This window comes from Alosa pseudoharengus, unplaced genomic scaffold (genome assembly GCF_046254945.1).
Source record: "Alosa pseudoharengus isolate Yale_2024_CS ecotype anadromous, Long Island Sound unplaced genomic scaffold, YU_APseudo_1.1 YU_APseudo_1.1_scf_14, whole genome shotgun sequence".
Taxonomy (NCBI): Eukaryota; Metazoa; Chordata; class Actinopteri; order Clupeiformes; family Clupeidae; genus Alosa; species Alosa pseudoharengus.
This window is the reverse complement of record NW_027468609.1, coordinates 26943997-26956130: the sequence shown is the minus strand read 5'-3', so window position 1 is coordinate 26956130 and position 12134 is coordinate 26943997. Positions and strand designations below refer to the sequence as shown.

Genomic DNA, 12134 nt, shown 5'->3' with positions numbered 1-12134 from the left:
TAGGAGCCATAGGGTTGGCAGCTGAGTGCAGCACCTCTTTTAGTCCTCCTGTTTATCTCTTCACCCAAAAGACGAGACCAAACAGCCATCACATCGCTGCTCTTTCACCCTTGTTTGAGTTCCACAGGCAGTCAGGCATCTCTTGTGGGTCTTCCCTTCTGTTAAATCCTTCTATTGTTTCACGGCTCGCCTGTCCCTCTCTGTCCGGTCAACAATTACAGGGGTGAGCACGGAACCCAAGGCCAGAAATAGGTGGAGGCCTCTGTTTCTAGGGTTACACAGGGCTGCTCACCCGTGTCCAGCTGTCACCTTGGGCTTTAGCCTGGCTAAATTTACCCCTTTGCTGAGGCTGGACCTCTGTCCATGGGGACCCTTGTGTTTAGCATAATAGAGCAGAGCGGGCTTCTGTCCTGGCCAGCAGTGGTTTTAGTGTCCAGTGTGTCCCTCCTGGTTAAGCCCTGGCTTTGAATTAGTGAGAGAGAGTTTGGCAAGTGTGCCAGGAGGCAGTCATCATGGCAAGATGTGGTATCTCTCAGCTAAAGCATCTTGTTGTCACCTCTAGACCCCTCCCCCCCCCCCCCCCTCTCTCTCTCTCTCTCTCTCTCTCTCTCTCTCTCTCTCTCTCTCTCTCTCTCTCTCTCTCTCTCTCAAATCAAATCAAATGGTGCTTTATTGGCATGAATGAGTAAAGTCACTGTTGCCAAAGCTACAAGTATAACATGTTAATAATCAACTTTACATAAGTATTGGTATAGAGATAAAATGAAATAATGAAAGGAAAGTAAAAAAAAAAATATATATATAATAATAATAATAATAATAATGAAAGGATAGATGGTAAATGGTATTAAAAGGACGGTAATAGCTTCTGCAATAGTGCGCTCTCTCTCTCTCTCTCTCTCTCTCTCTCTCTCTCTCTCTCTCTCTCTCTCTCTCTCTCTCTCTCTCTCTCTCTCTCTCTCTCTTAACACAAAGGAGAACCGTGCCTCAGACAGACTAAACTTGGCTATTAATTTGTTTTCACATTTGAGTTTTTAATTGGTTCTAGGATTCCTAATAAACACTGAAACATGACTTACATTCTGTAATAGAATATATCATAGACACATTGCAGTTGAAAGCGGTTGCACTTTTTTTTTTTTTTTTGTGATCAATTTTTTTATTGACATCAATTGTAATATTCAACACTTACAAATATTTGCTTTCCGTGTTTTACGTTTACAAAATCTTCCTGTACAAGTGTAATATATTGACGTCTTTTTGTACTAAGTTCCTTAATCACATCGAATGATATATGAACACAGAACTAGGTTTCCCCACCCGCCACCCCCCTCCCCCCCACCCTCCCATATACCCATAACCCCCCTCCCCCCACCCCGCGGTCTGCTGAGAGAAAAGAAAAAAAAGAAAAAAAAACACACATTTAAAAGAAGAACAAAACAAAATAAAAGTAAAAAGAAAAACATAAATCACACCATGTCTAATCAGTCTCTACAGAAGTATCACCTGGTTCCTTGTCAATAGAATTCAACATATCAGAGATCTGCTCAGCCGCGTCTTTCCATAGGTTAATGGTTCTCCGTTTTGCCTTGTTTATCCTTGCTGTAGAAAGTTCAAGTAGGACAATGTCCAAGAAATAAGCCATCCATTGCTGCATAGAAAGTGAGTGTGGTGGCAACCATCTCTGCACGATCATTTTCTTGGCCGCGGTTGACCCCGCAAGCCAGATTTTCCTCTGTTTTTCAAACAGTTGAAGTTTGGAATCATCATTCAATAACCATATAATGGGGTCAATAGGAATTGGACGGCCTATTAAGTCACCTATAGTCTTTGCTATTTTGTGCCAAAATTCCTGTATTTCTTCACATTCCCATACCATGTGTAGAAAGGTCCCAGTTTGTTCTGGTTTACAGAAAGTGCAATGGGGACTTGGAATGGCTTTTGTTATGAACCTTTTCTGAGGAGTCCAATATGTCCTATGACAGATGTTAAAGTGGATATGTTGGTGGTTTGGGTTTTTAGAGCAATGAAAAATATTATCCCACACCGCTTCCCAGTCAATCATGTCGTTTCCAATATTCAAATCACGTTCCCATACTTGAATTATAGGAAGTTTCCCTGTAATTGCCTCCATCATTGTCTTATAGACAGTAGATGCCACTCTCCTTACTGGAAAGTAAAAAAACAATTTCCAAATGGGGTGTGTGTCAAGTGGAGTTCCCCATGATATATCCTGACTTTTCAGGGCTGATCGTATGCATAAATACATGTAGAATGTTGTTTTGGGGATATCAAATTTGGTTTTAAGTTCTTCAAAGCTCAGTAAACCTTTTTCATTGACAATATGGTCCAATGTATACACACCCCTCTCACTCCACATTTTGCATGTAAAGGGTTTATTACCAGACACTAAGTGTGAATTGTGCCATAAAGGTGTGTGCTTATGCCATTTATTTGTGTAGCCCAAAAGTCTCTCTGCATGTCTAAGAATGGATATTGTGTTTGTGATGATAGGACCATAGCTTAAAGAACATTTTTTCAGACTAACACATGCAAAGGCCAAGTCCTCTATTCGTACAGGATGAATAAGTTGTTGTTCTATATCTTTCCATGGAACAGTAGCTAAGGGGTCCAACCATATCTTAAGAGCACGTAATTGAAAGGCCAGATGGTATACTTTAAAATTGGGGAGAGCTAATCCTCCATTACTTGTGGTGCGCTGCAACGTTAAAAATTTTAGTCTGGGTTGTTTATTGTTCCATATGTATTGTCTGATAAGTGAGTCAAGTCTCTTCCAGTATTTTACCGGTGGTGCTAGAGGTATCATTGCACTCAAAAAATTAACACGGGGCAGAATATTCATTTTAATCACCGCTACCCTAGATCTGAATGATGCTGGTAGTGCTGCCCAATTTTTCAAATCTCTCTGCACATTATTTAGCATACTCTCATAGTTGTCTTGGACAATTTTCTTCATAGATGTATGAATTGTAACACCCAGGTAAGTGATTTTGCTTTGTAATGGAATTGGATGAGTAACTGGCCCTTTAACTGGTATATTGTTTAGTTTAAGCATATTAGATTTCTCCCAATTGATTTTGTAACCAGAGATTGACCCAAATATACTGAAGGTTTGTAGGATTTTAGGTATGGAGTCTTCAAGGTCGGCTATATATAATAAGAGGTCATCAGCAAATAAGGATATTGAGTTGTCACACGATTTGAGTGGGTAATTGCAGATTTTGTTTTGTCTTATAGCTTGGGCCAACGGTTCCAAAGAAAGTGCAAATAGGAGGGGTGATAGTGGACATCCCTGTCGGGAGCCACGTTCGATAGGAAAAGGCAGTGAGTGTAGACCATTAGTTGAGACAATAGCAGTTGGGTTTGCGTATAAGGTGCGCACCATGTCAATGAATTTTGACCCAAGACCAAGTTCCTCCAATACTTGCCACAAATAGCTCCACGATAAGCGGTCAAATGCTTTGAACGCGTCCAGAGACAAAACTGCTGCAGGTGTTGTGAGATTTTTGGCTTCATGGATTATGTGTAGCAGTCTGCGTATATTGTCCGCTGCATGGCGGTTGGGTATGAAGCCAGTTTGGTCGGGATGAACTAACTTCTCAATGACACGTTCCAAGCGTAATGCCAACACCTTGGAAAACAGCTTGATATCTGTCCCCAGTAGGCTTATAGGTCTGTAATTGGCACAATGTTTTGGATCTTTGCCTTTTTTGGGTAAGACTGATATAAGTGCAGTATTTGTTTGTTGTAGAAAAGTGCCTCTCTCCATAGCTGATGTTAAAGCTTGTAGGATTGTAGGTCCAAGAATATCAAAATACTGCAATAATAGTTCTGATGGGATTCCGTCTAAGCCTGGGGTTTTGCCCTTTTTAGTGCCCTTTAATGCAGTTTTAAGTTCCTCTAGTGAGATTGGTTGGCCCAATTTTTCAGCCTCATCTGGACTCAGACGAGGTAGCTCCAGATTTTTAAGAAATTCTTGACATTGTGCTGTGTTGGAATTGGTTGGGCACTTGTACAATTCTGAGTAAAATGACTTGAAGGTGGTGTTAATATCCTGGTAATTTGTTGAGATGCCATTCTCTGTGAATATGCTATTAATTGTGGCCCTGGATTCATTTTGTTTTAGCTTGAGAGCAAGTAGTTTGCTTGGTTTGCTGCCATTGGAATAATAGTTTTGTCTTACTCTATGCATTAAGAATTCAGCTCTCCTTCTCAGTAAATCATTTAGTTCCGCTCGGTTTGTTACAAGATCATTATGAATTGTTCTAGAAAATTTACTTTTAAGTTTGTGCTCCAAAGATTGACACTGTTTCTCTAACTCTTTAACCCTTTCTTGTCTTTTCCTTTTTAAATGGGCTGAAAAGGAGGATGTAAAATCCCTAATAAACCCCTTTGTAGCTTGCCATACATATGCTGGGTCTGCAGTTGAAGCTGTATTAATTACTAGAAATTCGGCCATTTTTGCTCTAAACTCTATGTCAAATTCTGTGTTCTGAAGAAGAGATGTATTAAATTGCCACCTTCTAGATTTTCCCCCTGAAGTATTACAGTTAAATGTTGATATTATTGGGCTGTGATCTGATAAGATAGCTGGATCCATAACTATAGATGGAAACATTGGTCTCAATTCAGTAGAGCACAACATGTAATCAATGCGGGAATGTGATAGGTGACGCGTGGAGAAGAATGTGTAATCTTTGCTAGTTGGGTTATGAAGTCTCCAAATGTCTGTTAAGTGCAAACTGTCCACTGTTGTTTTAAACAACTCTGACACCTGTTGTTGAGCTGTCGTGTGGGTAGCACCTGACCTGTCTTGTTTTAAATCCAGCACTGCATTCATATCTCCTCCAACAATTAAAGAGTATTCGCTTACTGAAAGCGCAAGCAGTTCATTAGTTAACCTTGGGAAAAAAGTTTCATCTAATATGGCTGGTGCATATACAGAGACAAAAGCAATTTTCCTCTCCCCTATGGTGGTGCATATATAAGATACTCTTCCAGTGATGTCTTTGCTACATTTATCTATGGTAAGGCCACACTTCCTTGATATCAGTATAGTGGAGCCCTTGGTCTTGGTATTGTCGCTGGATGAAGCTGCTACTTTGTAATGTTTATTTTGTAGGCGATTCACATCTTTCTGGCGCAGGTGTGTTTCTTGTATGAGCGCTATGTCTATACACTTTCTTTTTAGAAAATCCAAAAACTTGTGACGTTTGACTGGGCTATTGAGACCTCTAATATTGACAGACATAACAGAAAGTTCAGCCATTTTCTAAATGTTGCTGCAGATTGAAATGTACTCTACCTGACTTCTCTACTAAAAGAATTTTCTTGACAGACTGTATAGTTACAAAAATAAGCAAGGTGTGATAAAAACATAAAATATAAAATCCCCCTTTCCCCCCGAGACCGCAACACCCCCCACACAAAAATAAGATACGTGGCCACATCAAACGCAGGTAACGCCAATCCCAGCCCACTCCTCCCTCCACCACGTAACGGAGAAAAAGAAAACACAGGTCTTATGGTTTCCACATGTTAAGTAAACAGTTAGGTAACAGTTTCGGACATTTTAAGTTGTAAAAGTAGGCTTACAATTAACAGTAACAATGGTAAGCCCTTTACGGGGAGTAACTGAAATTGATAAAGTCATATGACATAGGCCTACTAAAGCATAGCCTATGATCGCCGTTTACTTGCGATTTTGTCCATTCAGTTTAGAACGTTAGAATTGCGGCTGCACTTACATAATCCTCTGGAATAACTTTACCACAACAGTTCAGTTCTCATTTCCCACTAGGTGAGCTTGGTCGAGATGATTCAGACGACTCTTGTCGCAGCATCTCTGATGAGGTCATCTCTTCCTCCGGGCGTCCGCTCATACTCGCCTGATGATCCTGACGAGGTCGCACCTGCATGTCTGTGTCGCTCGCGTAATCCTCCTCGCCCAAGTTTTCATAGAAGTCTTCAGCTTCTTTGGCCGTCTCGAATAGTCGCTGTTGTCCTCTGTGGGTCACTTTTAATGTGGCGGGATAGATGAGGAAGTTTGAGACCCCTTTCGCATGCAGCTTACTTTGTACATCCACAAACTGTTGGCGTCTCTGCATGGTGTGCGCACTGTAGTCTGCTTTGAATCGGATCGTTGTCGTTGTATTGTCCGTAATTGGCCCGGTTTTCTGTGCTTGCCTTGCCCCATTAAGGATTGCTTGGCGATCTTGGTATCTAAGGCATTTGAAAATCATGGTACGGGATCCCGGTTTTCTACCTTTTCCTTTCGCATAAATTCGATGTGCCCTCTCCAGTTCAATGGTGGGTCTGTTCTGTAGAGTGGGTATCCACACGGGTATCTGTCGTTGTAGGAATCCGATGGGATCATTTGCCTCACGACCTTCCTCTAGCCCTGTAATACGTATATTATTGCGACGAGAGCGGTCCTCCAACTCAGCCAGCTTTTGCTCGAGTTCTTTCTGGTCTCTAGCACAGGCTTTGACAGACTTGCTAATCTCCTTATTTTTTCTCTTGTTATCATCCACTTGTTGCTTAAGATCCTGCACAGTGGAGTCATGTCTCTCGAGTTCAGTTCTGATATATTGCAGGGAGGTGTTGATTTCTTGTAGTGCTCCTTTCACTGCATTTTGGACTACAAATTCGAGCGTACTCTGTTGTTGCTGCAGGACTTGAGCGATGATGGCTTCCATGTTTAGCTCCGCGTTGTCGTTAGCTGTGTTGGTGGATCTTTCCCTCTCTGCTGCTAATTTAGACGATAAAGATGCCGTTTTCTTCGCTGATCGCTGCATTTTTACTGGCTGTGGTGGTAGAAATACGTTTAACCGCAAAAGTAACAAAAAGACCTGATAAATTAGCAAAAAAGTGGAGGGTTGTGAGGAGCTCTAGTCTTCAGCGTCCATCACGGTCGTTGGTCACGTGACCTCTCAAGCGGTTGCACTTTTGGGAATGGCACCGTGCTGCATAGCTCCATAGCCGCATCCCCTCAGCTTTGCCCTGCCCTGAGGGACGTCTCGTGTTCCTCTGGCCTAACTAACCACCCGAGTCTTATTCCCCTGTGTAGCCTAACACACAGCTGCTCCTTGGGCAAAGCCTACTTCTCCAGATTGAGTTTCCCCCCTCACCTGAGTCACTCTCCAAATATCAGAGTTGTCAGTGGAAATTGTACCCCTCCCCCTAACAGTCATACTAGCATCTTTAATTACTGCTAAACGGTGGAGGAAGCTGACTCAAGAGTTGAGGCCGTCTGTGAACAACATGGCCAACACAAGTCTACTTAGTAGTGCCATACAAGAGTGAGTTCACATAAATGGTACTTCACATGAGAAGAAATATTTGTGTGTGTGTGTGTGTGTGTGTGTGTGTGTGTGTGTGTGTGTGTGTGTGTGTGTGTGTGTGTGTGTGTGTGTGTGTGTGTGTGTGTGTGTGTGTGTGTGTGTGTGTGTGTGTGTGTGTGTGTGTGTGTGTGTGTGTGTGTGTGTGTGTGTGTGTGCGCGCGCGCGCAAGCGTGAGCGAGACTGAGTGGTCTGAAGCAATAGCAGCAGGTGGTCCGATGGCCTGACACAGGTGGCCTAAATAGTCACACTTCCTGGACCCTGACAATGCACAGCTAATCTCACATCAAAGTATTGTAATTAGAGAGGAGCCATATCAGACCATTATCAGGTACAGTGTGATGCTATATAATTACAATGCTACAAAAAATAAAGCGACCACTTCCATTTCAAGTGACGGAACAGAGTAGTATGTTTTGTTTATGACACTTGGTGCTGTTTTGGGCAAGACACGTTAAGGGAAGGCTAACATCACATCACAGGAGATGCCTTACTGGTCTTGAGATGAAGGATGTAAATATCCTGAGTAGCAGCTGTTTTTTTGTGTGTGTTTTTTTTAAAAGCCTCTTGGCCTTGAGTTTGGCTTGTGGCTCGTGTCAGGGCCAGGCTAACTCTGGCATGCTAATAAGAACCATAAATCAACCGTTGAGACAGCGAGAGACCCGGCCAGCCGCGGCAGCAAAGGGGGTAGGCCCTGACCAGCAGGGTGTCTTCTCTCCTCATCTTCCCTTCAACTCCACTGCTCTACCGCAAAGGCCTCTAAAGGGCCCTGCACACAAAGGGAAAAAAACGCTCACTCAGTGTTTGCGAAAGGCTGCCAAATGAGTGTGCGGGAACGCGTGTGTGTTCTGTCTGTCTGTGTGTGTGTGTGTGTGTGTGTGTGTGTGTGTGTGTGTGTGTGTGTGTGTGTGTGTGTGTTTTGCTTCAATTGATTCACGATGAGCGCCTGGGCTACTTCACTCCAGCATTGCCTTTTAAAGCCATCCTTAGGCCTCGGAGTCTGGAGGAGTGTTATGGTTGACAAGCAGTTCAGACAGATTCTGGCGTTATCCTTACCAGCAGGGGAGGGGGCGGCTCCTGTGCTGGCTCTGGAGGAGATGGAGGAAGGAGACTGTGTGTGTGTGTGTGTGTGTGTGTGTGAGAGAGAGAGAGAAAGAGAGAGACTGTGAGTGTGTCTTTGTATTAGTGATTTAATGTGTGTGAGTTTGTGTATGTATTAGTGAATTGTGGGAGTATGTGATGTTGGGGGCGGGGGGGGGGGGGGGGGTTGGATGTCTTCCTCATGCTTGTGTTCTGCGTCAGTGTTGGCAGCAGCTGCAAACCTTTCCAAACAGACAAAATAACTCAGAAGGCTACATTTTTGTGTGAAATCAGAGAGAATTTAAGTCTGAACCACAAAGCTTTGTCCTGGCATATTACTACGGATGAGGTGGCTCTGAGCAAGCAATGAGTACTCTCCAGTCTCACTAAGCCCATTGAAGATCAGCTGAGGACAATTGTGATTAAGAAGTTGCTAGACCAGACCTACATTTTCAGTCATTTGAGAAATGTTGCTGTAACTGATGTGATTTTGTCTGTCTGAGAAATTTGTGATTTTTGTTTGTGTTGCAGAAATGTTGCTGTAATGGTTGTGGTTTTGTTTGTGTCTGATCTGTTGTTGCAACGGTTGTGCTGTTTGTTCCTGCAGGCTGCTGGTAACGCTGTCAAGAGGGCCTCAGACAACCTGGTGAAGGCCGCCCAGAAGGCCGCCTTCGATGCCCAGGATGACCAGGCCGTCATGGTGAAGAGCAAGATGGTGGGCGGTATCGCTCAGGTAGGCATAAATCACACACTGGAAGCCTTAGACTTCGATCCAGAGAATTTGAAGCAAGTCTTCATACAGTCACAGTACACACAAGGAATGTTCAGAACCATATTCCTTATATGTACTAACTCACTTGGCCAAATGAACCTGATTCTGATTCTAATCCTGGTCACAGCATACTGGCATCTCCTTAGTCTGGATATAGCATTAGGTTCCTGTTCATGACGAAGAGTCTAGCCTGACATTTTAATAAATAGAAACGCATTTTTGTTTAAATACTCTTAACAGTCTAGGCTCTAGTGGTATGTTGTGAGTAGAGTGTGTTTTAAACATATGAAATGGTACATGGTACATATCTGATATAGTATCATAAGTGTAAATGCATACATGAATGTACGCAGCATTATTGTAATTACTCATTAAACTGTTAACAGAAATATTGTATATTTGTTTTATAAATCATTGTATATGCTGGAAAGTAGCCAGTTGTAGCATTTGCCAGTAGAACTGCGCCTCCTCATGAATAATAACACATCCTCATAAAGACATCCTCTTTATGAGGATGTGTTATTATTATGTAACAGAGCGGGCTCAAGAGCCTTACTGAGCCAATGATGGGACAGTGAAGTCTTTTTTGGGCTGTGCATCTCACTGTTTATGTGACATCACCTATGTTACACAATTGTCACCGATTTAAATAGCATATAGCCTATTATTAGTACTGTTGTATGTATTTAATTTATTCTATGTATGTTATTAATATCATCTTCCTATATAATGTTAATTGGTCCTAAGTATTAGGTGGTATTAGGTGGTACCACATACTTAGGCACTGTGACTAAATAAGCGATGTGACCCTGAGCCTGTTGTGTGTGTGTGTGTGTGTGTTTTAGATTATTGCGGCTCAGGAGGAGATGTTGAGGAAGGAGCGTGAGCTGGACGAGGCCAGGAAGAAGCTGGCCATGATCCGCCAGCAGCAGTACAAGTTCCTGCCTTCGGAGCTCCGGGAGGAAGACCAATGAGAACCGCCACTGTTTGTCTGCTAACACACATACAACACACACACACAGATGCCATGCAAGCAAAGACAAATCAGCGGCTTGGGCTTTGGACCCGTGCCACGGTTTTATTATATATTTTTGTTCAAGAGTGTAACTATGATGATGACCATGCACCATTCTGGGCAAAGCAATTCTAAGAGATGAAATAGGGGTAAAAAGTGAACAAATGTATCAGGATGTTTATTTTAAACTTTGGGTTATTTTTTTGTTTGTTTTCACCGTTCTTTTTTCTATTTGTCACTTTTACAAGCATTGCCGTGCCATGACTTAACTGTTTATTGTTTTGTTTGTGTCTTTTGGATAATGTATGCACAACTTATGCAAATCTCTAAAGTAACTGCGCTTTTAATAGCTCCATGTGATTTAATTTAGCATTAGATCCAATAGAGTAGATTGTCTGGACCTAGCATGCACGGGTCTTAACTGAGGCTACACATTTAATTTACTCAATCAATTCACTAAAGTAAAATGGCCTCAGTTAACACGGCTAAGAAAAATATTATATCATCGAGCACAATGATGTTTTTAACTTTGTCTTTTTTATTTTATTTCTACTCATCAACTTCTGGGGGGTGGAAATTATAAAAAAAGAAGAAAAAAGTATTTGTTCCATAGATATGTCTAACATTTAGTCAGGTTCCAAAGAAGATTGTTGTGAATGTGTGAGTGGCCTCCATAGCCTTTCTTCTTCTGGTGGTTTAACCCAGGGACAGTCAACTGCATCGTGTGGCAATTTGGACCAGCAGTGCAATGAGTACCTTTTTTTGCGATTAAACAATTCAAAGAAAGAAAACATATCATTTTTTAAGAAAAGAAAAAATAATAAAGCTATGAATTGTGTTACAAATAATATCTTCTATTAAATGTCTATGTTAATAAAAAAAGAGAGTTTGTGGGTGTTCGTTTTCTATTAGTCAGGGCGTCTGTCACTTTGACCTTCTGTGTTTGAATGAGGTCAAGTTTGGAAAGCCATATTTTTTTCTCTTGGTTTGTTTTTATTACTCAGCCCTTGTCTTGTTACTCGGACCTACTTGGTGCTATGTGGTAGAGCTTTCTCTGAGATGTGGATGTACATCATGGAGGTATATGCAAATATTAGAAAGGAGGGAGGGAGTTCATATTAAGTGAGTGGTTCCTCTGTCATCTGACTGTTAGTCAAGATGAACAAGGAATATGAATTCATAGTTGGGGTATAGTGTTTTCAGAGCATTTACAAGGCTTCGTTATTACATGGTTGTGTCTGTTGAACATATCAGTCCATCTGAAAGTGCCTTCAAAAATCTGTTTTTATAACAGTATCTGTTTAACTGTTAACATTTCCTATTTTCCACTGTGCACTTGTTTAACTTAAAGAAAACCACAGATAATCCACTCTTTTACACATATTATTTTCACTCTTGTTGTTCAGTGATTGTCATTTTGATACCCTACTGTTTGTAGTGCAATGGGATAGTTGCCCCAGCACTGTTAAAGACCTATTCATGGGGGTCAATAAAGTTGCTTTTCTTGCCTAAAATTAAATGTTTTTATTCCTTACACGGTCAAATATCATTGGTGAACTACTGGGCTGTCTAAATAAAAAATATAAAGCCGCCCTCGTTGGAAACTTCTCATACGCCAATAATAATATTGTGCAGGCCTACTGAGGGTGGTCAATCTGGTAATGGTGATACAGTTTTTTACCTCAGAGCACAGCTGTCAAATTAGATGACGCTGCACCTGTGCTAGTGCTTGTGCCTTGAGGTGACATCCAGTAGTACCTTTTCTCTGTCAGAATAAACTGCTGTACAATATCCGTATGCCAAAAAAAGTATATGGCATCCCCTGTGATTTTTCTGAGTAATTATGAAGACATTCAATCTCTACGACCAGAGAAGCAACCTAGGCTATCATATTAGGTAGTATATT

The 12134-nt window shown here is 41.7% G+C and overlaps 1 protein-coding gene across 2 annotated transcripts in view; it reads left to right on the top strand.

The window, feature by feature from the left end:
* The window catches only part of tln1 (talin 1), a 92828-nt gene extending 81066 nt beyond the window's left edge, over window positions 1–11762 (top strand). For both annotated transcript variants that reach the window (XM_076284441.1, XM_076284442.1), the window contains exons 56-57: window positions 9049–9174; window positions 10059–11762. In XM_076284441.1, the coding sequence (XP_076140556.1) occupies window positions 9049–9174; window positions 10059–10187 (255 nt within the window). In that variant the 3' untranslated portion in view covers window positions 10188–11762. The remainder of the gene's footprint in view (window positions 1–9048; window positions 9175–10058) is intronic.
* The last annotated feature ends 372 nt before the right edge of the window (window positions 11763–12134 follow it).